This window comes from Micrasema longulum, unplaced genomic scaffold (assembly GCF_059751315.1).
Source record: "Micrasema longulum isolate JH-2025_06_02 unplaced genomic scaffold, ASM5975131v1 h1tg002960l, whole genome shotgun sequence".
In the NCBI taxonomy this organism is placed as follows: domain Eukaryota; kingdom Metazoa; phylum Arthropoda; class Insecta; order Trichoptera; family Brachycentridae; genus Micrasema; species Micrasema longulum.
The window spans coordinates 48,545-76,264 of NW_028280074.1; the positions used below are offsets into that span (position 1 = coordinate 48,545).

The 27,720-nt window shown below is 34.5% G+C and overlaps 1 protein-coding gene across 1 annotated transcript; it reads right to left on the reverse strand.

Moving 5' to 3' along the window:
* Nucleotides 1-1,763: 1,763 nt before the first annotated feature.
* LOC148271301 (anoctamin-4) lies at nucleotides 1,764-27,720 on the reverse strand (the record flags this gene model as incomplete). The annotated part of the gene is made up of 12 exons (XM_088241553.1): nucleotides 1,764-5,016; nucleotides 6,300-6,486; nucleotides 8,310-8,485; nucleotides 11,056-11,167; nucleotides 11,859-11,904; nucleotides 15,445-15,604; nucleotides 19,320-19,459; nucleotides 20,696-20,865; nucleotides 21,778-21,921; nucleotides 22,505-22,675; nucleotides 25,377-25,498; nucleotides 27,625-27,720. Coding segments are annotated over 12 exons (1,655 nt in total), but the record flags the coding sequence as incomplete, so codon positions are not given.

Genomic DNA, 27,720 nt, shown 5'->3' on the forward strand with positions numbered 1-27,720 from the left:
GTAAAATTTGACAAAGAGGAAAGTGATATATTATGAGATACCTTTTTTAAATAGTTTTTTAATGAATAAAAGATTTTAACTCTAAAAATACTGTGGTAAATAATCCCTTGGCGCGCGGTGATGTAACATCGTGTTACCACTAGCAAAAGACGGTATATTCTAAAGTTCAGACATTTGAAAAAAAATAAAATATGGACACACTGTTTATTAAAACATTTTCTATAATTTACGCGAAAAAACATATAATTTATCCCTGTTATGGCAAAATAAATTTAAAATCACAAACACGCCGCTCATGTTACGCGCGTGCGTCCCCCGTCACTGTCATCAACCAACTGAAGACTGATTTTTTTTTAGACAACACCCGCCGCAGAACAGCGTCTCTGTTTTCCTTGTTTTGATTTCTATCTTCGTGCTCGCTCTTGTATAAGGTATCTGTATAGATGTGTTGCTGAATTAGCGGACATTCATTCTTCGCGTAGCAAGGATAAACATTTTTGTATTAACATTTAGGATAGTTGTACAAATTTTACTTTCCAAATCGGGTGTGAAAATGTCCATTTGAAGATTACAAAAAATACGAATTCATCATTTGAAAAAAATAAGAGAAATATATCAAGCCTTGTGTTCTCTGTTCATTAGAGTAACTTCACAGCCACACAAGAGTTAAAAAAATAGAAAAATACCTTTATTAGATTGCTTATGATTTTATGATTATATTTTAATGTTAATTTTAAAGTTGATTAGTACTTGTTAAGATAAATAAAATATAAAATAAAACAAATCTAACCCTTATTTTTCCATTGGAAAAAAGTGGTACCTAATATGAGATATAGGTGTATCTAAATATGAGACATGTCTTTATTACAATTATTCCTGAAAAAAAAACTTAAAATGAAACAAAAACCCATAGAATTAAGAATAGTCCAGAAGAAGCGCAGAATCATATTTGAATACATCGGACTGTGTCCAATAATTCCCCCACTTAGACAGACTTTCCCCGCACGCATACTTGAAGTCACCGAGTAATATTGCCAGATCGCGAAGAATATAACCATAACACAAATGGAAGGTAAAAAAAAACTATTTTTTAATTTTTCTAAAATTTTATTGTGCACTCGGAAACATTGATTTATTTATTTATTTATTTATTGTGGATAACTTATATAGCGCCATTTTCGTAATAAAATACCTCAAGGGCGCTTTACATGGTGATTCTATTGTTAAGTTAATTTAATTGAAGCTTTAAATTTGTAATTTAATTAAAATAATTTATTTTGTTGTCACGTGCTACGGATTTATTCAAATGATTTAGAGAACAAGTGGGTTTTAAGTTTTTTCCGAAACATCACTTCACTTTCACAGTCTCGCACCTCTGCTGGGAGAGCATTCCATGCCATAGGGCCTGCGACCGCAAATGCGCGCTCACCAAATTTAGTGCGCTGTTTGCGTAGAGGTATAATAACTTTTCCTCTCGCCGTAGACGTAGCTGATCTAAGCGTGAGACGCCTGTCAGCTAGTTCATCTGGAATGCATAGTTCCCTTAGATATTCCGGAGCCGAGTTGTGCAGTGACTTATACATAAGCCAACAGAGTTTGTATTCGACCCTCTGTGGAAAACGTAGCCAGTGTAGTTCCCGAAGTAGTGGAGTTGACACAACAGAGTAGATAAGTAAAGGGTCATTTAATAAGAGTAATTTAATTAATGAACTTTGAACGTTAAATATAAAACAAATTTTGTTTTACATAAAACGGATATTTTTATATCATGTTAAATTATATTTTATGTTTTGAAAATAATGTCGGCCAAATGTCCACCACGGCGTTGTTTAATCCGAGGTTCAATTTTCATTATTTCTCTTATTATATGAGCAAAGTAGGGTAAACATTTTTACTACCCTGGCAACACTAACGAAATTTTCATTTTGTTTCTTCGACAATCTGACAAACGGAAAAATAATTCAATTTTTAAGTAATGCATTTGTGACAAACACATTAATTTGATAATTACACATGAAATGTGATTGCATCCTGTTTCTTTAAGATCCAGCAGTATTTCTACACTTTAAAAGGACACAACACGGCATGGTTAAATTCGAATCAGGAGTTGCGTACTGAACGACGTCTACAAAGAAACTAATGGGTCAAAACGTAAACCTACTTATTTATGAGTAGTTGAGTCGCTTTCTGTTTGATGTGCGTATGCGGTTTCTGGACTATTCTTAATTCTATGCAAAAACCTATGATTTTTCAGGCATCTCCTACCAACAAATATACAAATAAAAGTTTTTTCTGAAGATAATTCTCCGCAGACTTTTGGGCCCAGCTAAAACATTTTTGTTACTGAGCCCATTTTTCTATTAGTGACATCAGCGCCATCTTTTGTATGGATCTGAGTGAACTTTTGTAAAGATGCGAGCCATCTATGGTGCAAATATAAAGCTTCTACCTCTGCTGGTAAGGATGAAAACGTCAACGTATCAAAGCACCTTGTTTATATTCATAAATATCTATATTTTTGTAAGTTTTCCTGACGATGTTACAAAAAACAGGCCAATCAAACAATCAGTTGAGACAAAATGTTTTAATATCTAAAGAACATTATAATTATTATAACATGGTAACATTTTAATAATGATCAAAACAAATATGATATTAACACTTACATAATATCTATACACAAGTTCAATATTTACAAGCGTTCTTGAAACGTTCAGATTTTTAAAACAACATATTGTAAAATTATTAATTTGTTTAAACCTTAAAGTCAAGACGTAGCCAGACTTTGTAATCAGGGCTGGCTTAAATTTTCTAGATTTAATACATTTTTTTTGCCAGATTTCATTATGCATTGCGCAAGATTTTTATCGTTAAAATAAACAGATTAGTTTTTTTGCCGATACTATAATTATCGTTTAATCGCGATGTTTTAACGATTATTTTTATTGAGTGTGCCATCCTCTTAAATATTACACTATGGAACATAAGCATTACTGGGGTGGTATTCTGAACTCGAAAGCGCGCGTAGAAAACGGACTTTTAATGCGTATTTTTTTTATTTAAATCTTAAAGTAGGGCACACATATCATACATATTGTTATGTGTGTTCTAATAATAACATTGAAAATATATTTAATTTATAAATTGTTTATCACATATGTCTTGACCATTATTTTAAATTTTGATATGTTTTTTTCTTCATAAATATTTTTTTCCATTTCGCAATACTTTTTAATTGCTTTAAATAAAATACGTACGTACGTAATATTTACGTACTAAACAGAGCGATCTCTTCGCGGGCAATTCCGTTCAGAATACCAGCCCTGGGGTGGTATTCTGTCTTACCAAATTAAGTATTTTAGGTAATGCTTAAGGTTTCAATAATTTCCTAAATGAAAATCGTAATGTTTCAAGTTTTTGACGTTTAAACATGAGTGTTTTGTAAAACTATTGGGGTCATGTAGAATAAATACCAAAACAATCTAGGTAAGACAGGTGTTTTGTAAAATTATTAGGGCTAATTAAGCCTAATTAACGCCAAAATTAAGCATTATAAAATAACTCACTACCTGGACAATTGATATGTTAAAACTTTAACTAAATAACATTTATTAGACTAAAGTTTATTTGAATTTATTCCATTTATAGGTACATATAACAAATTCATTTATCGTAAATACAATAATTGCAAATTTCAGTCAGTCGACTAACAACATTATTACAAATGCTTAATTAAACTAAACATATCGCACCTTTAAGGCGAAAACGACTCAACTCAAAAAATCAACTTTTTGGGAAATTGCAAAAGAAGAATGTAAATTGTGACACTTTCGTATTCTTTCGTCGATTGCTTTGTATTTTTCGAAGTATGCACCAAATTTTGAGTTACAAATTATTCCGAAGGAATTTAGCTACGAATCTATGAAAAAAAATCAAAATAATTATTGGATTATATGCTTCCTCTACATTCATACTTCTTCTCATGCACGCGCGCCGATTGTTCCTACTTTTGACATGTCCATCTTCAAGTATTTGATGGACTTGATCGTGTCATGTCTCTCTCGTTTTCTGCATCCATCAACATTCGCATCGTAGATCCTGTTAGCCGTTCTTTCGCTGTCCATTCGCTCTACATGTCCAAACCAACGCAGCGCCCTTTTCTTGATTCTGTCGATAATGCATGTCTCAGCCTTACACACTTCACGGATCTCGACATTTATCATACATCGTTTTACCACACATTCGCCCGAGGGATCGCATTTCGACAGCATTCAGCCTACTTTTATTATCATTAAAATAATTCATTTTCAAATATTTAATTTATGTAGGCATCTAGGTACTTAATGCTTAAAACAATGAACTTTCAAATATAGAATTCTTTTTGCAAATGTCAAACTCTGCTCTTTTCACCGAGAGGGGTGCAAATTATGTAGGAATACGATTTTCAAAAATGTATTGAATGTCAGTTAATATTATTTTAGCATTACTAAAAATCTAGTAAAATTAAATAAATGCGTTGAAATTTTAAGGAATTCAAGGAAATAATCTGATTGGGTTGCATAAGAAATTAATGTTGTTTGTAAACATTCTTTTTATGCGCAAAAAAAACATCTTTACAATTTTTTTGTGAATGCATTCTCGGCGAATACAGCCCTGGATGAAAAAAACATTTACGCTGCTAACTTTTTTTGCACTAAATAAATTGAAGATTATAGCTATAAATATTCTCATAACAAAGATCTACATTTCGCTGAAAACCGCACGCAAATTGGGTCCAGTAGTTATTCAGTCTATCGAGGACACAAATACGAACATTGCTTTTTATAACTGTAGATTGAAGGTAACTAGAGAGCATTCAGAATCACGCCTCCGGCATCACTAGAGGTTAGTGCTGTTGCCAGGCGGCGGCGACCGAGGCCAGGGAGGCCCGCGGTCGCTGGGCCACGGTGACATGAGCGTCCAGTCCGTCCGACACTCGCGATAATCTTCTGGCCCAGGACCCTGCTACTCCGCCACCTTGAAAATAAGTAACATAAAATCACTTGTTTTTATGTACCACTTATATTTTTATAATTTGACAACCATTTTGGAAGAACCTGACAACCATTTGACAACCATTTTGGAACCATAGAATTAAAACTAGTTAGTTTCAGCAATTCTATGCCTTTTTCGGGGTTAATTACAAACTAACATAACATTTACAAAATTTTCACAGTGAGGGTAGAGTGGGTGTGGCTACGAAAGTAGAGAGGAGAGGGGGTTTGTGGGTGGATTTAGGGATAGGGAACATTTAAAATAGGACTATTACAAAGATTTATTTTTAAATTTATTTCAGCAGAGAATATTCAAAGTTAAGAAACTGTTAAAATGCTGCCGAGGTATTTAAATTTGACCACCTTTTCAATGTCACTACCCTTTAATTTGAGAGAAAATGCGAAGTAATCAAGGCGGCCAAATGTTATCCATTTTGTTTTGCCAACATTAATTGTTAAAACCAGTTGTTCGCCAAATACATCCACACTATTTAACAGCTTCTGAAGATCGGAGACCCTCGACCCAGATATAGAAATTAAATGAAGAATTGAGACAGCAAGAGTTGCTTTTAATAAAATGAAATCCCTCTTCTGCAATGCTAATCTCAATTTGAAAATAAGGCAAAGATTGGTAAAATGTTATGTGCGGTCTGCATTGTTGTATGGCTGTGAGACTTGGACTCTGAAAGTAAACACTATGAATAGGCCGAGGCTTTTGAGATGTGGTTGCATCGCAGAATGCTTCGGATATCTTGGACAGACCTGATAACGAACTCAGAAGTCGAGCTAGAACGAACAGGGACCTCTTAACCACCATAAAAGTTCGTAAAATTTCATATCGGGGGCATATAATGCGTGGAGAAAAGTACCACTTGCTTCATTTAATTTTGAAAGGCAAGATTGAGGGTCACAGAGGGACTGGAAGAAGACAGATGTTCCGGCTGCGAAATATACGAGACTCGACTGGCTTCAGGGTTGTGGAGCAGATTTTCCGGGCATTCCAGGACAGAGAGACTTTTGCCAGAGTGATTGCCAACGTTGGGGATACCTGACCGGGCACTAGGAGAAGAAGAATAAGAGATTGTTATCCAGACACATTTTTATTATATTGACGCCTGTATTAATTATTTTTACCATGGATGGTTATTTATTTAAATTTTCATTTGGCAGTGCACTGCATTTATGCATACGCTAAAAAATCCCATTACTATGTATTTCTTGTACAAAATAGTAAGAGTACAATATTCTGAAATATAAGTCTCTTACCAGCCATCTGAGGTTGCCTGATGTGGTTCAGAACTCTCTCATAGTCGATATCCTTGTCCTTGCTCAGACCGTGTTCGTACTTGGCCTCCTTGGCCAGCAGCGCCTCCCTCTGCTGTTGCGTCTTCAGTTCCACCGGAGTTTCCGGTATGGCGTACCGCATCATACTCGTCAGGCCGAACACAACGTGCTAGAAACACGAACAAGAATATTCGAGATATTTATTTATTCATATTTTTCCCTTTATAAACTATAATAAATAATGTGACCTCACGGGGTGGGGTTACCCGTGGCGAGGACACTTAACAATATACTTAAAAAAAAAAAAATACATTTGGGAATAAACAAAGATGTTTAGACAGTATTTATTAATTTATGTAGATCTATATTATTTATATTGTAAAATGCACAATGAAAGAACAAAAACATAACACAAGCTATACATTTGTGGAGCAGTTGATTCAATATTGGTTTGGGCGAATGCGACAATCCAATTTACTTCTACCTAGCTCCACTATCCATTTTTCATAGCCCTTTTGAACATTTTTTTTTAATTAAAAGGAAATATTTGGGTTCGTATTATTTACACAAATATTTAGATTTTGGGGCCATTTTCAACGAGTTGTAAATAACTCCCTATTAGAAAATGGGAATCAAGTTGGGGTGGAGTGGGGTTCGAACCTCGGACCTCTGATCCGCGAGTCCGCAACACTAGCCGCGGGACCACAACCCGATTTTTTTCATTAATAATTGTTTTAATAGATATTGGAAGTAGGTTAATTATAATAAATATATCATCGTCGTCTAGTAGTAGAATTCGTGTATCTGGGCCGCAATTACAAACGCTAATTTCATCGGTACACCTCAAGACAGTATACTTAACTTTTCTACTATCTCTATTTTGCTCGGTGTAGTAAAGTAGTGATACTCGTTGACGCTAGATGTTGCTACTAGGCTAGCCATGTGACGTGGGAGTGGGCGGAGCCACCTGTGCTGAAACGTATCAATCAACTTGGCCGAAGGTAAATTATATAGAGTTACTCAGATTCAGACCTTCATAGTTATATGACGTTTTCTTTACAATTAAGCAGTATCTCTTTATTAAATCATCTTTTGTTTTCTAACAACCAAGTTATTACACTCGGTATGGAGAATTTTGATCTACCCACATGTCGATATGTGTTTTTAGAAATATTGATTAAAAAAATGGTTATATTTATTTTTCATATTTTTTCTGAAGTGTTGCCGATCCCCATATGATTGGACACATGCGCCGTTACTACCCAGAGTTTTCAAATCCAACACATAGATGGCGCTGAAATTTTACTCCGCGTTCAATTCTAAATTCAATCAATTCTCAATCCTTCAATTCTTTCATCTGTTGACGTTTGTGAAGTTAAATAGCTAAAACCTTTATTTATGCGGGTGAGATTCATATAATTTAATTACTTCACCTACATACTAGGCAACGCCTGAAGATCTTTCAATTTCTATACTTCTTCTTGGACCAGGTCGATTTATCAACAATATTTTGAGTTTGTCCAAATTTTTGTAGACAAAGACTGGATTCAACTCCCTGGGAAGCTGTTAAAATTAACAAATTACAACAGAGATGAAGAACATTTTAGAGAAGGTAATATAGAAGTCTACAGGGCTTATGACCTGTCATTGGCAGATTTAAGTGGCCACTTTACACACTGTGTAGCCAATGACAGATTATAAGCCCTGTAGATGCCTAAACTTCTATAAAACCTTCTCTAAAATGTTCATCATCTCTGTTGTAACATCTTAATATAAACAGCTCCCCAGGGAGTTGAATACAGTCCTTGTCTACAAAAATTTGAACAAACTCAAAATTTTGTAATTATATAATATATTTCGCGTCAACCATCTCGGGAATCGAAACCGAGATATCTTGCATGGTGGGCAAACGCGCTGGCCACTACACTACGAGGCCGTAGTGAGGATAGTGAATCTATTATATTGAACATTTATGGTTAGATTTCCACTCACCTCGAAGACCACTACAAAGGCGAGCCTAGCAGCAAAGACGTGCCAATAGTGGGGAGAGTACCCGTACGGGTCGTCAGGATGCTCAGGAGGATTGCGGTACCCGCGGAAGTAGCACATGGCTGGGTCGTTCTCTGTCTCCAGACCCCACTCAGACCGATACTCTGTAGTGTTAAAAACTGCGGAAAAACTAGCTGTTAATACAAAAGTAATACAAGGAGTATGCAGACGTTGCGATTCTTGTTGAAAAGTCTGTTGGTGATGTTCAAGAAAAAACATCCCTTGCGTGTTACTTCATTGACTAAGAGAAAGCATTTGATAGTCCGCATCAACCATCTCTTTGGAAAGTTCTCGATGCGTATGGTATTCCTCCTAAAATTATTGCTGTTATAAAAGCGCTCCACATAGACAACAGTTGTCGAGTGAGAATTGGCAGCTCTTTGGCTCATTGGTTCTGGGTCTCCACTGGAGTGAGGCAAGGCTGCGTCCTTGCACCGCTCTTATTCATCATACTGATAAATTTAATTATATGCAAATCAATACCACCTAATCGAGGCATAGAATAAGAACTCCCCGCTAAAGTTGTGCTACTTGGAGTATGCTGACGATGACTACATCTCTTTGAAAAGTCTGTTGGTGATTTTTATAAAATTGTTGAAACACTGCAGGAAAACTCAACTCGTGTGGGTGTTGATATTTATACCAAATAGACTCAAATCTTACGCAACAAATTCTGTACAGACTCTGATCAGCCTCTGTATATTAATGGACAGAGGATCGGGAAAGTTGACAGCTTTAAATACTTGGGAGTTCACATAACTGAGGATGGAAGCATGCACAAAGAGCTCGCAACCTGTCAAGGAATTGCTGGAGCAACTTGATGGGTGTTGTCTGGAACCCTAGTCTATACTAGGTCAAAACGAAATGCCGATTAATTAACTCTCGTATAATGCCAGAGCTCCTATTCGGGTGTGAATCTTAGCACCTTACCAAAGTTCAGAACACCAAACTTCTGAGTTTTGAGAGTAAATGCTTGAGAAGAATATTAGGTATAAGGTATTTCAATTTTATAACTAACATTGAAGTCCGAGAACGGACGCAGCGGCCTCTTATAACAAGCGTCTTGAGAATGCGGCGGTAGGCCTGGCTTAAACACGTGCTGCGCATGTCTCAGGAGAACCTAAACCCTAGTTGCCCTTTTTTTAAACCTGCGGTCTCACGCCGCGCCGTCCTGGAAAGCCGCTGATAGCGATTTTTGGTCTTTATTTGGGGGAACAAAGGGGCGCTGGATTGTCGTGGGAGGAGTCAAAAGTGCTGGTTGGCGATAGCGTCTCCTGGAGGTAGCTGGCGATGTCCACATGCATCACTTAGGAGCGGATGTGGAAAAGAAGAAGAAGAAGAATGCAAGGGCAATAAAACAAGGCAAAAGAATTTCTATGGAAAGACACATGCTTGGTGTATGTTTAAAAGACAATAATAAATGAAGAAATAAGGCGCCGAATCGGAGTCGTGGATATCATGGATCGTGCAGCAAAATTAAAATGGCAGCGGGTAGGACACTCGGTGAGGGAAAATGATGCAGGTGGACTTAGAATAATAAAGTGGAGACCATGGGCAAACAGGAGAAGTGTTGGAAGGCCACAGAAAAGATGGGTCGAGGACATTGCCTCGATAGCTGGTAAAACACGGACGATGAAAGCGGGTGATAGGAAGGAATGGAGACGATTGGAAGAGGCCGCTATCCAGCAGTGGAGAGAATAAGGCTGAAGAAGAAAAAGGGGCAAGGGGCATTTTTATGAACACGGAATGAGGCAGAATAGGAAGGATGACTTATTGTATTTTTTCTACAACTCACCCTTTTTTCGTTTATACGTTTGTGTGTGTCGTAACTTTTGTCAAATTGCAGTCATTTGTTTGATCGTAATTTATTATTTATTTATTTATTTATTAACGGACATTGTCCATGTATACAATTTATAAGGTTTAAATATTACAATAAAAGAGTAGTTTAAAACATTTAAAGAAAAAAGAAAGAAGCATTGACAAACATAAGGGACATCGAGACAAGATAATAGGGATATATCACATACTACGAATACCGATAAAAATATAAGAAATGGATCTAGAATAATTAATTGTATTTTCGAAATCATTATGGGATATTGTGGAGAAAAATTTTTTTCATACATAAATGTAAAAAATAAATTTAATAAAAATATGTTTCTAGCAAACCGCGACATATTTGGCCTTGGTAGTTGTGACGTCAAAATTTGTTAATGTTCTAAACCAATTTGAATGGTAAGGAACAAATAAACATGAATCGTGACGTATTAGAGGCGCGGCCAATGAAATGACCGTTTTTGCGGGAAATATTTTTTATATTACTAATAATTAGGAAAAAATATTTTTTTACTGGACAGTATTTCATAGACCTTTATTACCTAAAAAATGTAAAAAATACGTAATATTTCCCCATTGCTGAAACAAGATACCCAGGAAGCCAAAACAACCATTTTTAAAAATTATATTGTTAATAGTTCAAGAATTAATTTTGTGGACATACATTTTGCCGAATGTCATTAAATATTTGTGTATAACAACTTACCTACTTTTCTATGTCTACCGGTTTCGAGACGTACGCGTCTCTTCGCCAGGACACAAATTAAACATTGAAACCACTTAATTTAATTATGACTAACTATTTTTGATGATATTTTTGAATTTATTGAAGTTTTTTTTAGTAAATTACCTGATAACGAGTGTGCTATGTACCCCTGCAACGTGGGTTTGCCGGGAATAGAATATCCTACTCGGTAGACCATTCTGGGAATCCAATCACTAGTATACGCAATCACAAATGCCTGAAAAACAATTACATGTAAATATCATTAGTAAAAAGTTTGAACAAAATAGTTATAACAAGGGGGCAACGTGCCTCATCTGATGAACCGCTAATAGCTTTCTACAGTTGTTTTTCATTTTAGTACTTTTATTACTTTGTCATTAAAGCACTTTTATATCTTCGTCATTTTAGTACTTTAATTTCATTGTCATTTTAGTATTTTTACATCTTTGTCATTTTGGTACTTTTATTTTTGTCATTTTGGTACTTAAATTTCATTGTCATTTTAATACTTTTACATCTTTGTCATTTTAGTACTTTTATTTTTGTCATTTTGGTACTTAAACTTCATTGTCATTTTAATACTTTTACATCTTTGTCATTTTAGTACTTTTATTTTTGTCATTTTGGTACTTAAATTTCATTGTCATTTTAGTACTTTTACATCTTTGTCATTTTAGTACTTTTATTTTTGTCATTTTAGTACTTTTATTTAATTTTCATTTTAGTACTTTTTTAAAAAGTCATTTTAGTCACTTTATTTTCGTCATTTTCGTAATTTTATTTAATTTTCATTTTAGTACTTTTTTTAAAAGTCATTTTAGTCACTTTATTTTTGTCATTTTCGTAATTTTATTTAATTGTCCCACCTCTTACCTTGTCTGTATCTTTTTAAGTAAAAAATGTAATTTAGAAAATAGTGTACTCACATTTGAAACTACTGCGGCATAAGTAATTCCTCTTAAAATTCCATACCTGAAAATACCAATTTTTTACATTATTTTATACATACTAACTTTAATATACACAACAATCCCGTTTTACCGAATTTCCGGATCATTCGAATGACCGAAATACTTTTCGCATTACCATATCCAAGGTCATTCACGAAACAAGGTTTAAAAATTGACAGGATAATTTACGAATATATGAAACTATTTTACAACGTAATGAGGAATTCCAGCCCAACCCGGAATTAAATTTTAAACGTGTTTTCGTGTACACGTGAATATTAAAAAAAATTGGAGTGGAATGAAATATCTCAAAAACGCACCCAAAAATAAATAAAAAATGTTAAAAATAGTATTCATTTTAAAATCGTAAATAATGACGTCACTCCTTATATCTACGTGTAGTATTTCCGGTTTCCGCTTTAAAGCCCCCGCACCTTGTAAGGAACGTTTTGACCATAGAAAAGAGTATAATTTGTATAATTTGACATTTCAACCAGAGATTATGTCAACTTTCTAGGTTTTTCTAAATCGAAACTTTCGTAAAAACAACCATAACATAGAAATGAGCAAATTACGATCAACTAAATGAAGTAATCAAAGCAATATTCCATAGATTCTTGTCAGGTCAGTGAAAGTAAGAACGCCAACCGTTTCATGACGTCACTACTGAAAAGTGACACACTGATTACAGTCATTTGGCGCGGTATTTGATAAATGTAACTTTAAAAAATCATATCTTTGTAAATAACGCACAAAAAAATAATATATTTTTGCTAAGTTAAATAGTACGCTAATCGAAAAAAAAATTAGAAAACAGTGGAATTCCTCATTGCCATCGAGATCAATGTATTTCTGTAGTCGGGGCATCAGTTTTTGTATGCCAGTATAGAAATAGAAATCCGCCACCAGCCGTTAGAGGTGCTTCTTCACGGCTCTCTCGACCTCCTGATCGTTGAAAAAACCTTTTCCACCTAAAAACTCTTTGAGTTTAGTGAAAAGGTGATAATCCAAAGGCGCCAAGTCGGGTGGATAGGGGGGTGGGTGACAATATCTCATCCAAACGATTTCAACAGCTCCTGTGCAACTCGCGTGGTGTGGGGCCTGGCTTTTTCGTGATGCAGGAGACTTACTCCCCGGGTTAGCATTCTCCTGCGGTTTTCTTTCCGAGTTTTTAAGGGTATTGCAGTAAGCCTCTGTATCAATGGTAGTCCCTTTATAAAAAATCAACCACAAGTACCCCATCACGGTACCAGAAAACTGATGTCATAACTTTTATGGCTGAATGGGTCGTTTTGAACTTCTTGGTGGATGGGGAAGACGAATGATGCCACATCTCTCGGTATTCATTTTGAAGCGAATTTCACGTTTGGGTCCCATATTACCAGTTTTGTATATAAATCTGGTAAGATGCTTGGATTTGTACTTCGAAATTCTAGATATTTCTATAATACTGTAGATGTTTGTGGGTGGAGTGTTGAGGAGCCTCTACACCAGTCGGAGCGTGGACAGAAGAAACAGCTTTAGACGTTGATATAATTATTTATTTTACATTAAATTACAAATTAAAGACTTGATAAAAAACGATGAAGGACATAGTAACGTCCGTAAGAGAGTACTGAAGAGATGTGTAGTGGTCCATAGAACGGATCCTCCTTTTATACGCTGGATTCCTTTGTTCCTGATTTCCCACAACGACGGAAGGAAGATAATGTCCTCCAGGGTGTTGGACTGACGAACAGTCGAATTTGCGTTATCGGCACTTAGGTCGGTGCCACTCGCTTGGATCGAGGCGGGCGTTGCGTGCATCGATTTCACATACGCGTGCTATGGTGTGTCGCTGACCTGAGTTCGATGCTCCCCACAATACAATACTACTGCAATTCGAATATTGTATGATGCACTAGTCCTCAGCATACTAGAAAACTGTTCCCTATTTTAGGACCCAGCTCAATCAAACCACAGCCTTGAAATTTAGAAGGTTTAAAAGCGATTTTTGAAAATAATTATACTCTATTATTCTTTCCATCATTATTTCTAGCAGGAATGCTGGATTACAACACCCTGGATTTTCGTCGTCAACTATAAGCTAATTTCTGGAAGTATATATAATCCAAATATACTGAAATAAATCAGTTTGTATGTTCCCAATTATTATACTAGAGCGAGATCTCGTGCAGTGTTTTACACACCCAGAAGCACGCACACTAATGCAAGTCTGAATTCACCCATTAATAAGGTAATTCGATCCTCAAATACGGCTTCTGCGGATAATATGGATGTATTTTTCTGTACATATCGGCAGTTTAGCAGCTATCTGCCTTCTATTAATGAATTTCAAATCGGGTTGTGGTCCCGTGGCTAGTGTCTCGGACTCACAGACCGAAGGTCCGTGGTTCGAATCCCACTCTACCCCAACTTGATTCCATTTTCTAATAGTGAGTTATTTACAACTCGTTGAAAATGGCCCTCAAAATTAAATATTTGGGTAAATCATAAGAACGCAAATATTTCTTTTTTAAAAAAAAAAAAAAAAAAATCCAACTTATGTTTACAGTCTGCATTGCGTGATGGGTTAAACAGCCCGTAAAGTAATGCAGACTACAATTGTCAAATAAATAAATAAATCTCACCATGATAGAGTTCAAAAAGTCAGGTGTGCCAACTTTGGAACGAAAAATCCCGCGGTCTTAAGAGCCTTTGTAACCTTGTAGACATCCGTCTACATAAGAGCAACGTCCTGGAGTACATTGACTTCGTTCCTACTCGGCCAAAAAAGAGACCATAAGCCAGTCAGCCCAAAGAAGTCAGCTCAACGCAGTCACTTAGATCCAGCATGAAGTCCAAGTACAGTTACACTTATTTGTTTATAAATTTGTATAAACCACTTTAATTTTTTATTTATTTTTTAATTACACTTCGACCGGTTTCGAGGTTACTACCTCATCGTCAGGAATTTAACTTACGTTAAATTCTTTAATTTAATTCTTTAACTTAACGTTAAATTCCTGACGATGAGGTAGTAACCTCGAAACCGGTCAAAGTGTAATTTTAAAAAATAAATTAAAGTGGTTTATACAAATTTATAAACAAATAAGTGTAAAATGTCATACCACAAAGTGAAAAATGTTTTTGATAACAACAAGTACAGTTAGTTTAAAGCTCGGGTTTCCTAGGACAGCGGTGCCCGTATTTTAACGGCCGTAGTGAACATTAATGCGGTTGACAGCCGTCGTAACGGTGACTAAAGAGTGGTTTCCTATAAAAATGGTGTTGATAACACCGTTAAAAAATAAAACCACTCTCTAGTCACCACTACGACGACTGTACACCGCATCACCGTTCACTACGGCCGTTAAGATACGGGCACCGCTGTCCTAGGAAACCCTAGCTTAACACAGCATCGCGATTGCGCTTGTGCTTCACAGCGAAATTCGGTATATTTCTTAACCGTGTAATAGATACGCATCAAACCACAACGTCGCGTCTTCTGTCCACCCCAACTGGAGCAGAATCACCAACACTCACCATAAATCCTACACTCGCTAATAAAATAAAGCATTACCAAGCGCCGATGTCTTCGGCTCTCTCCGCCAGGGGTCTCCTGGCTTGAGTGATCATTTTGTACGCATCCAGCCTTATCTCTGCCACGTTGTTGAGCAAGGCGAACAGCGGAGCCAGGGGAAAGGCAGCCACGAAGAGCGTCACAAACCCGTACTGGAGGACTATACAAATGAAAAAGAAAGCATCTTGTATATTAACATGTCTTGATAAATGTTCGTAAATATTTGTATATAACCACTTATCGGCTCGTCTATGTCTATCTGTTTCCTCAGGACACTAATTACTTCCAGGACACTAATTAGAGGCTTATACCAACGTGCATTGATTATAATATAATCACTTTCTCAGATTCTATTGAGAGAATTCAGAATAAATTTCTTAGATATATTAATTTAAGATGGGTTTTTCTACTAATCAATTAAATTATAACAAAATTTTAGACTCTCTTAAATTCACTAAATTGCAAGAACGAAGAACATCGACCGATCTTACGACTTCATATGAAATAATAAAACCAATGTTTGATACCCCTGATCTACTGAAATTGATTTCATTCTATTTACCACCTAGATTAAGCAGAACATCTACAATATTTTATTGTCAAAATTCTCGATCGGTAGCTCAATATAACTCACCTATTGTTAGATTACAGAATACCGGGAATGAATATGCATCACATTTTGATATATTTAGTTTATCTCTGCCTAACTTAAAAAATAAAGTGACCAACATATTTTTATCAAAAAGAGCAAATCATCTTCAGAAGATTGGGTTGGAATAGTTATAATTTGATTGATTAATGTATTTTGTTATTGTGTAATTTCTTTAAAATATATATGTATTTCAAATAATCCATAATGTGTACAGTACGAGTATATTAATATTTCATACTCGATTTTTTATTTTTTATTTTTAAGCACTCTTTATACCACATATATGTAAATGGCAGAAATGCCGTATATAAATAAGTAAATAAATAATATATATATACAGGGTGTTCTTTAAAGCCTGTCGTATCCGAAACCACGATGATCAGAATGGGCAAGAAGACATATTAACATATTGATTGATTTGGTGTTTATTTTGTAGAACTCCATATTTAAACTTATAATATTAGAAATCAAACACTGATTTGAGTCTATTGAACACTTTGTTTTATTTTTACAAATATAAAAAATATAAAATCAAAAAGTTCGTTACAATGAGGAATTCCACTGTTTTCTAATTTATTTATTTTTCTATTAGCGTACTATTTAACTTAGCAAAAATATATTTTTTTTTTTGTGCGTTATTTACAAAGATATGATTTTTTAAAGTTACATTTATCAAATACCGCGTCAAATGACTGTAATCAGTGGGTCACTTTTCAGTAGTGACGTCATGAAACGGTTGGCGTTCTTACTTTCACTGACCTGACAAGAATCTATGGAATATTGCTTTGAAAACTTCATTTAGTTGATCGTAATTTGCTCATTTCTATTTTATGGTAATTTTTACGAACGTTTCGATTTAGAAAAACCTAGAAAGTTGACATAATTATTTTTTTATTTTTTTAAATTTATTTTTATTTATTGGGGATATCAACAGTAATATATGTAACAAAAATACAACAAATAAAATATACAGAGAATAAAACCAATGACAGATATCCACAGAAATACATTAAATACACGTACAATACATACTAGTGTGTTTGTGTGAGTGTAAGTGAGTGAGAGGGTGGGTGAGTGGGTGTTATATTGGAATGAGAGTGGACATGTGTGTAAATATTGCACAAGTGTCAAGTGTCGAAAATACAAATATATTAAAAATATTAAGAATTAGAGATAAAATATAATAAAATAAAATAAAATAAGATAAGATAAAATAAGACTTTATTATTGACACTAAGTATAAGACAAAAAAGTATGTTCGTCTTACGCGCATTTTAAATGTTATTTTTTTACAATCAAATGGATCAATAAGGGGAAAATTCAAATTATATTCACTAACAAAACGTATAAGTGGAGAGTTCTGGAGAGCTGTGGGCAGTCTCTAGTTGAAATGTCAAATTATTATGTCAGCAATCTCTAGTTGAAATGTCAAATTATACAAATTATACTCTTTTTTTCTAGGGTCAAAACGTTCCTTACAAGGTGCAGGGGCTTTAAAGCGGAAATCGGAAATACTACACGTAGATATAAGGAGTGACGTCATTATTTACGATTTTAAAATGAATACTATTTTTAACAGAATACTATTTTTAACATTTTTTATTTATTTTTGCGTGTGTTTTTGAGATATTTCATCCTACTGCAAAATTTTTAAATATTCACGTGTACACGAAAATATTTTTAAAATTTAATTCCGGGTCGGGCTGGAATTCTTCATTGTTTCGCCTTGTTCAAACGAATTTTCAATTTGGGCATTTTCAAACGAATGTGAAGATTATATGGATTGAATGTCCTTATATAGTTATATAATTCAAGGTTCTTAAGTAGAAAATAAAAATAATCTTATGAACTATAGCATGTACATTAATCATAATTGAGGGAAAAACCAATGGTTAAGGGCGAGGCTAAGTGTTTAATAGGTAATGGGGAATTCAGGTATTTATATTTAAATTTCGGGTAAAATATAACAAAGTAAGTATTTATTGACATACAAGTATGTATTGTGAGATAATTAATGAAGCTTTGTAGTTTTGTAACTTTAGATAATTGCTGTCGAAAAAATATCAATAATATTATAATAGATTGCTGTTCATTTTAATTTTAAAACATGATTGAAATATTATGAGGAAATTTATATAAACATAAATGTATTATTTTACAAATTTTTTTTTTTTGAAAATGCCCTAACAAGGCGAAACAATTATCACGAAGTTTTTGTTTTTATATTTTGTATATTCGTTAAAATAAAATAAAGTGTTCAGTAGACTCAAATCAGTGTTTGATTTCTAATATTATAAGTTTACATATTAACATATTTAAAACAATATTTAGAACGCAGATTTTTTAAAAAAATAAAATATTTGAAAAAACAAACGGTTGCTTACTTCTGCAGGGGAGAAGTGAGGGGGCACGGTCGTGTGGTTGACGGTGCATCAGACTCCTCCCTCCCCTCTCCTTGCTTCTCCCTTGCAGACGTAAGCAACCATTTGTTTTTTTTAAATATTTTATTTTTGTAAATTTTATTCGTTCTAAAAATTTATTTCAATGTGCCAATATGTCTTCTTGGTCATACTGATCATCGTGGTTTCGGATGTGACAGGGTTTAAAGAACACCCTGTATATATATCAGGGGCGTGCGTTGAAATTTTTTACTACGGAAGAAATTCATATGTAGGTAAAAAATTAAGAATAAATAAATAGTGTATATCAGAAATGACAATTATCAATACACCAACATATGTGTATATAAGTATATATATATATATATACACAGTAATTAATTGTAACTAAAATCGATCCACTTCACTAGATACTGCATAGCGACTAGAGGTGGTAAGAAAACACCTAATATGTGGTTTGCTCGAACGGTAATGGATTTCTGCGATCAAATGTGGACTAACTGGTAAATGATTAATATGTATTTATAAATGTAAAATGTAATAACGTATAAAGTATCAATGATGTGTATAAACTTAATATATATGTATATGTATGTATAAAATATAATATAAATATGTATGTGCGAATATATATGTGTGTGAATGTATGGTTATGAATGCATTACAAGTGCCCCGACTCAACAGGGATTTTCTAGCGAGTCGGAGCAAGTTCACAGACATGAGTCATTCCTGATTGTGTCGCCATAAACTGTGTATCTGTCCTTAACAAATGTATGTATAATGTTTTTAATAAATAAATAAATGTAATACAAGTTCAAACATACTCATTTCTAAGTACTCCTCGAACAACGCAAGTCTTCCCGGCTCCTGGAGGTGATAATCTTGTTCCCAGGCTTGGTGCTCCCTGTGCAGATCCTTTGTATTAGCTCGGTGGTTTCTCTGTCTCCACCAATTACGAATAATCCTATAAAACAAATACGAAGAAGGATGATTTCTGCCATTGTTAAGTACTGATTTTACATTTTCTATACTGGCAACTCAAAACAATTATACGCATAAACAATACTCACTTATAGATTCAAAAACTACTCTCACTCAAACGAAAGACATGACACACACAATACATCACAAACAAATAATATAATCACTAGATCCTCAACACATAGACAACTTAAACAAATACCACTTTCGGACAAAGGGATTTTGAGTATTATTCAATTAAAATCTATAACCTACTTCCACTATCTATTAAAGCAATTAGTAATGAGAAAATGTTTAAAAAGGCTATAAAAAAATGGATAGTGGAGCTAGGTAGAAGTAAAATGGATTGTCTCATTCGCCCATACCAATACTGAATCAACTGCTCCACAACTGTATAGCTTATGTTAGGTTTTTGTTGTTTTCATTGTGTCTTTTGTAATATAAATAATATAGATTTACATAAATACCTTGTTTTTAAAACTGTCTCAATATTTGTTAATTATGTTTGTTTTTTATGTTAGTCTTCTTTGTTTATTCTCAAATGTAATTTCAAAAAAGTATATTGTTAAGTGTCCTCGGCACGGGAAACCCCAGTGAGGTCACATTATTTTTATTATTAATTATAGTTTGCCGACTAAATTTGAAGATGGACTTGTCAAATGTTGGAATAATTGTAGTGCTTGCACGAGAAGACTTATTAATGTAGAGGAAGCGAGGTATGTATCCAAAGATAGACTAAAGTGGTGTTCTATCGTCTCTGCCTGAAACGGTGCGATGGTTTGTTTTGCTGTTTGTGTGCCACATGTACTGTTTTGTTATTGGCATGTGCTGTATACATTTGGATTCTGGTAATGGCTTGGAAATGAAACACTCTTTTATTTCTCCAAAAACTTCTTCCTGGCCGTAATAATCCAGAAATTCTATTATTTTAGAAACACCCCTTGTAACATATATTTAAATGATTTTTTGTTAACCAAAAAGGGCTGCTTACTTGTGGTGAAAGGGATGACAGGGAACAAACTGGGACAACATGTCAAAAATCTTCAATATTCGTTCTCTCAAAGGACAAGAAAATATATGGTTAAAGTGATAAGGTCCTCTTACCGAAAAGACATTCACACACGAGGGAATCCGACACTCCAACTCTTCACAAGTAATATCTAGTACCTAATGACCTTTCCACATATTTTATCAGATGTGTGTTTTGATTTCTACTTACGGGTTTATTATTTCGAGAAAGTTGTTGAAGAATTGCTTTCCTATCATAATAATGGCGAGCTGTATGCAAAGCTCGCTTAAGCAGCCGGCCGGGTCACACACGTCTCCCTTGAGGCGGAAGAACTCTGATCTTCTTGTAGTAACATCTCCCGGGTAGTCGAAGAATCTCCCCTATTGAAACAAGTCCACTTATAAAATCCGGCTCGAAGGACCAGTACTTTATCAAATCTGACTCAAAAAACCAAAACATTATAAAATCCGTCTCGAAAGTCTATTTACTTATAAATTCCAGCTTAGAGGACCATAAAATTATAAAATTCGTTATTTATAAAATCCGGCTCGAAGGACCAATGCGAAAAATGTGGTTTTACGACTAATTTTAATTTTATTATGTTATTATTATTTTAAAATATTACAACAGGTAAAGAGCATCTTTGTTTGAGAAGGAAATATGGAATTTAAAAAAGGATATGTATGTTCAACCATGAAATGGTAAATGTTGCAGTCCCAACTCAACACAGGACTTTGGTTCCATGTAGTTGGGATTTGTGTCTCAATACATTTTACATAAATATATTGAGAATAAAATAAATAAGTGGCTACTAAAACACAAGGCCTTCATATTTTCTTAAAATAAAATAGTATAAGATTAATTAGTTAAGTATACATTGATAAAGAAGCTTGTGTAGCTTTGAAACCGGTCAGTAGAAAAAGTAAGTGGTTAAAAACAAAGTCGTTTTATTATTATGATTGTTAAGTTTGGAACTTACCAAGTGAGGTTTTCATATAAAAAAAATAAATAATTAGGTACTAAAATAAATAAATTATGATAAAATCTATCTCAAAGGACCAATGTCGGGGTGTTTTCTTGACGATTTATGGTTGCTGGTTTTATATTTTTCTAATATTCATAATTTTGTGGTTGATTCTTTTTTTATAATCACCGATCTCAAACATAAATATGCAGACAAAAATTTAGCGTATTTTTATTGAAGAGGTCATGAAATTAGGATCGACAAGTAACCATTCAATCTTTGCTTCTAATTTAAAACACAATAATGAAATATAATAAAAATGTAATACCTTGAAGAATGCTATGTAAATAAGCGAGCTGTAGAAGTTCATAAACTCGAAGAGAAATATCTTAAATGTATAGGAATCTTCATACTCCAGCTGTGTGCGCGGATTTTCCAAATTTGTTAGGTAAATAGCCAGCTCGGCGTATATCTAAAAAAAGTGATAGATATGGATATACGAGTAGTATATAAAAGAGACAGAGAACATTCGTATTAAAATCTGTCTTAAAAGAAAGGTCTTTGACACGTGTATACAACAGGGGCGAATAAAATCATTGTTACTTTTTATAAATCGCCACTACCGTTTATATCTTCCTACAAAATAAATATCTATAAAGTGCGCTCAGCGCCCAGCCCGTTCTCAGTGAATGATGAAACTAGCCGTTTACCTTAGCTTATTTCTCCATACAAAAAGTACACTATTTTTTAAGTCTTTATTTTTACGAAAAGGCACTGCAAGAAGATGAAATGTTGATGGATGCAGAAAACAAGGAATACCATGGAAGACAAAAGTATGACCAATTTTCATTTTCATATCTTCTGAACAGCGACAAAATACGAATTAAGCTAACGCCCCGAATCAGAAGATGAAACCAAATACTGTAAGAAACCGAACAAAAATCGACCTTTTGCATTATTTGAGTAAAACAGCAACACCAGGCGGGCCTCTGATAAGAAGAATAACAACAAAAAAATATTGATAAATCAATTAATAACACATATTCAATACTTACTCTGGTGAGAATCATAATTATGATAAGATTGATAATGGCAGCCGAGATACTAGTAAATATCTTAGCATGAGTCTGAATAAAGTTTGTTTGGTCCCCGATACTGTATATGACTGATACCAGAGATATTCTGTAGATAATTGTACCAAGAACTGCTCCCAAAACGACAACGATCTGAAATAGAAAAAAACACGTGTCAAACAGTCATTTAAGATAATTTTTATCTTGCGGTTTCGTTCCTCCTAGTTCAAGCATCCTGTTCTGTGCTTAGAACATAATCAGAACCACAGGTCCGTGTTATAATGGAAGTAATCGTATAGATACAAAGCAGAATAAGCTTTTTTTTAAATTAACGATTGATAATGGCTCCTATCACTTCTTCTTCACGTATCATATCGGGACTCCCTGACGTTGACGACCACTTGGGTGAAAGCTTCCGTATTCTGAGCAGTGCAAATCCGCTTCTCCACAGTTTTAATCCTGGTCAATGCTTGGATGTTTCGAAGCCAGGAAAACTGTTCTGACTATGTCTCTCGATCTCCCCCTTTATCGTGTGTTGAAGTGTGGCATATTTATCACCTCTCAACACGTGGCCGAAATATGAACTATTACGGAGCTTAACAGTGATGACGTATCGGCTGTACGTTGCTGGTTATCATATCGGTCCAAGATATTCTCAACATTTTACGGTGGATTTACATTTCAAAGCTTCAACGCGGTTAGTAATATTAACTTTAAGAGTCCACGCCTCTACACCGTACAGTAAGACAGACCATTTATAATATTTGACCATTCGTTGTCTCAGCTTTAGGTTTATATTATCGTCACAAAGATTTTTAATTTTGTTAAATGCTGTTCCGGCCAGTTCTATTTGGCATTTGATCTCAGTGTCGGAGTCTAGATTCTCAGTGATAATACTCCCCAGGTACTTACCTGAACTATATCACTCTTTCAATATTGTCACCCTTAAGATTAAAGATTTACATTTGGATGACTTTCTCGACTGGAAATTACAAGTTTAGTTTTGTTTCCAATTTTATTTAAACCAAAATGTTCACCGACGGAGTCAATCTTATTTAGCAAACTATACACCAACTAATCAGCTAACATCGCTAACTGTTGCATGTTAGGGAATTCGGACCTCCGGATCTCTTTGGTCGGCACTCCGGACCTCGTTTCATTGACCATACGGGCCTCAGTCTGCGCTTCGGGCCTCGGTTGATTAGGATCTCATGCACCTAAAAATATCGTCTCTTTTGCCTCACAATTTAACTTTTATTGTTCGGAGTAATCGAAATGTGTAAAAAACGAACTTGTTGCTAAAAATGTCGCTACAAAACCCACACAAAATATACACGGATATGAAATATTTACGCAAAAAGTTTGGTTAGTAGGCGATCAAAATTGAAGAGTGAAAAATATTTCATTAAGAATGATAACAGTAAGCTATCGCCGACTCTTACATGCTTGTAAACTCGGCTTTTTGGGCCTAATTTAATTGGCCCTACGGGTTTTTTTGAATCTGTCCTCTTAGCCAAATCAAATCGCGAGATGTAAATTATTATTAGTCTGAAATAAGACATAATGAGCGCGTGAGAATTTTTTTTGTTGCATTTTACACCTGAATAAAATGACTAATAAGTCAAAAAGGTCAACACATTTTTCGACTTTTTCGATTTGATTTTTAAACTTTTCGACTTATAGGTTTGTTTTACTATCTTTTTTTTTGTATATTATAGACCATCGAATTAAGCCAAAAGCATAAAAAATATATTTGTGTATCGTATTATTAGCGTTACAATTTTGTGCCCGTGACGTCACAACTTTTAATCAATGAGAACACTCCATCGTTGGTCAATATAGAGAACTTGTGACGTCATTTAAAGTAGTTCGTTTTAGTTCATTTTTAAAAAAATCTTTGTCGTACAATTAAATGCCCTAATTTTTACAGCGTATAAGAAAACATATTTTTATCCAATTTCCCGGAGCTTAATCATTAATCAGTAATTTTTCAAATTTATTTAAGAAGTATTTGATTCAAAGTAAATTAATTTTTTAGAAAAACCAATAATAATAATAATCATGGTTTATTAACAAAAAATTACAATTTCTTTATCTACTACATATACACTTAGGTAACTTATTTCTCTGGATCATGTCTAGTCTGCCTGACCAGGTACAACCTGTTTTAAGGCAGACATTTTTATGCAAAAATAAACAAAAACATAACTATCTACTCGTTAATTTATTTTAGAGTTATACGATATTTAACAATACCGTTTATTATTTTAGAATATTTTTGAGTAAGTTTTAAGATTTTTTCTTCCTGAATCCAGTAATCATTTTTTTACAAATTTATTTAAAATAAATCCGGGTCATGGGTTTGCAATATTCGGGTAACATATTGAATATTTTAGGGCCCAGAAACCTGAAACCTTTTTGCCCGAGTTCAGAGTTTGCGGTAGAGCCCATGACCCATCCTCTAGTTTGACTTCTGGTAGTGTGGGAGTGTTTCTTTTGGATTTTGGTAGAATAATTTGCTTTCACAAACATTATTATTCTAGATATATATAATTGCCTTATGTCTAATATATCAAATTACTTGAACAACTTGACGCTGGGTTATATCGCGATAATCGATTTTCGAGCAGATGACAGGGGTTTTAATTATGATTTAATAGTGCCTCCTCATCCTATTATGCCATAAGTTACAATTGAGTTACATAAAATATAATCTAGTTGTTTTAATTAGGGATAAGATGTTACGTATCGACTTGAAGATATAGGAAAGTTTTCTAATTTTTTGTGTTATATATCCTATGTGTTCTGTCCATTTAAAATATCCATCAATAATTATAATAAAGGTTTTGTTTACCATAAAAAACACAGCACTCCCGGTGATGAAAAATCTCAGAGATCTTGACCACACTGGCAAGTACGCTTCTTTTTCCCTTGTTACTGGGTTCATGCGGAAAGTCTTCACAGATGTTTCGAACTCTGAAAGCAAAACATACTAATTTACCCACTAATTATTACCTGCCTATTTGCAAGAGTTGTCTCAAGAGATCGTGACTGCATTACGCCACTCGCCAGTATCAGATAGGCGCTCGAATTTGCGGATTTTGCTGGTTCGCGGATTTTAAAATTGCAATTGCGTTGCATTTATATACTTTACCACCGAACCCCAATACAAATAAATGTTATAATTTTTAATTTATTTAACATTTTTTTCATAATGTTAACTGTACATTAGCAGGCTTATTTCCAAATGGCAATTTCTTACAATCAACCAATAAAATTCAAATTACAAAACATATTAAATAAAATATAAAAATAAAAAAGATAAGATATATAAAAATAAAAATAAATTTGTTACTGTATAAATTATCTTAAGTCAATACCATTAGAGGATAGAACGCCACATCACTCTATCTTTGCATACAGATATCGCATTCGCACATCTTCTCATACACGCGCGCCAATTATTTTGACTTTTGACATGTCCATCATCAAGTATTTGTTGGATTTGGTGATGCCATGTCTTTCTCGGACTTTCTTTATTTCTGCATCCATCAACATTCACACTGTAAATATTTTTAGCCGTGCTTTCGCTGCCCATTCGCTCTACATATCCAAACCAACGTAGAGCTCCTTTTTTGATTTTGTCAATAATGCCTCTCTCAGCCTTACATAATGTACGGATGTCGACATTTGTGCATCTATCGTACAAAGTTTTACCACACATTCACCTGAGATATCGCATTTCGACAGCATTCAGCCTACTTTCATACCTGTTTTTCCAAGTCCATACTTCGCTCCCATACATCGAGCCAGGACCAGGACCCCATTGTGAACTGCTTATTTTGCCTCTTGCGACAAACATTTATTTGCCAAGGTCGATTTAAGTGCACCGTTCACTCTGTTCCCGGCAATCACCCTCCTTTCAATATATTTCTCAGTCATTCCATCCCTAGTGAACATACTTCCCAGATACACAAATTCCTCTACCTGTTTTAGTAAATCACCATTCAAAGTCATTTCACATTTAGTCACACTTTCATTTCTTACAAAAACCATCACATTCGATTTATCGACATTCATCAGCAAATCGCTTCCCTCGCATACATCGTAAACTTTTGTTACCAAGAATTGCAGTTCCTCTTATTGTTAGCAAGAAGCACGGCATCATCCGCATACAAAAGACAATAGTATTTTTTTCGACCACCCATTTTTGCTCCCATTCTTAAGCCATTCAGTTCTTTCATACAGTTATCGATACGTAGATTGAACAGCTATGGTGACATCACACATTCCTGTTTGACTTCTTTATGAATGTCAAACATTAATAATAAAAATAATGTGACGTCACTAGCGTTACCTGTGCCAAGCACACTTAACAATCACCTATACATTTAAAAAAATAGTCCTGTTCTGGTTGCGCGAGTGGTTGATCGGATGAGTGGTTTGTGGCTGGATGGACCGCCAGTGGATAAAGGTCCACCTATCCTACCCATCCTGTGATCTCCCAACTTTCAATGTTTGTTATTCTCCTCGTCTCTATGTCCATGGGTAGCTACGGTTGCTATGGGAACAATTTTCAATATCCATGGCAACCAAAATCAACAATCACATTTTTCTCTTCTTGATAATTTCTGACAACTACCGCATGTTCATAATTTTATCTGCCCGCATTTGAACATGTTTACATCATCTGACCGCCGCTCCGCCACATTCATCTTTATATTTTGCAAATAACTATAGTGTTAGAGCCGTGTTTACCAAAAAAGGAAAAAAAGTACCCAGAAGCCAGGACTTGGAGATATCATCCGGATTCCTGTCCCTGACTCCCTTTCTCGTCTTCCTAAAGGTAGGATATTTGTTTGCTGGGGTTTGTTTGGCCGCATACTGTTCTTTCCCGCATTTTCCATCTCCGCGCAATTTCATATTCAGATTCAGTCAAATAATATCCACGCAAGATTATAATCGCCACCTCTTGTTCATTTAATACTGTTTGCACAGCATTATGGTGGTGAACTGTTACTCGAATATTTGTGATTTGGGTGTGTATTTGGATGTGTATTTTTTATTACATGACTTTTATAATTTTGAATGAAGAAAATTACCTGGTCTTGGTTCTTCGTCTTGTTCCACTCCACTCATGTCCCATTCCCAAACTATGATAGACTGTTTTCTCTTCCACAACTCCAGAAACGTTGTAG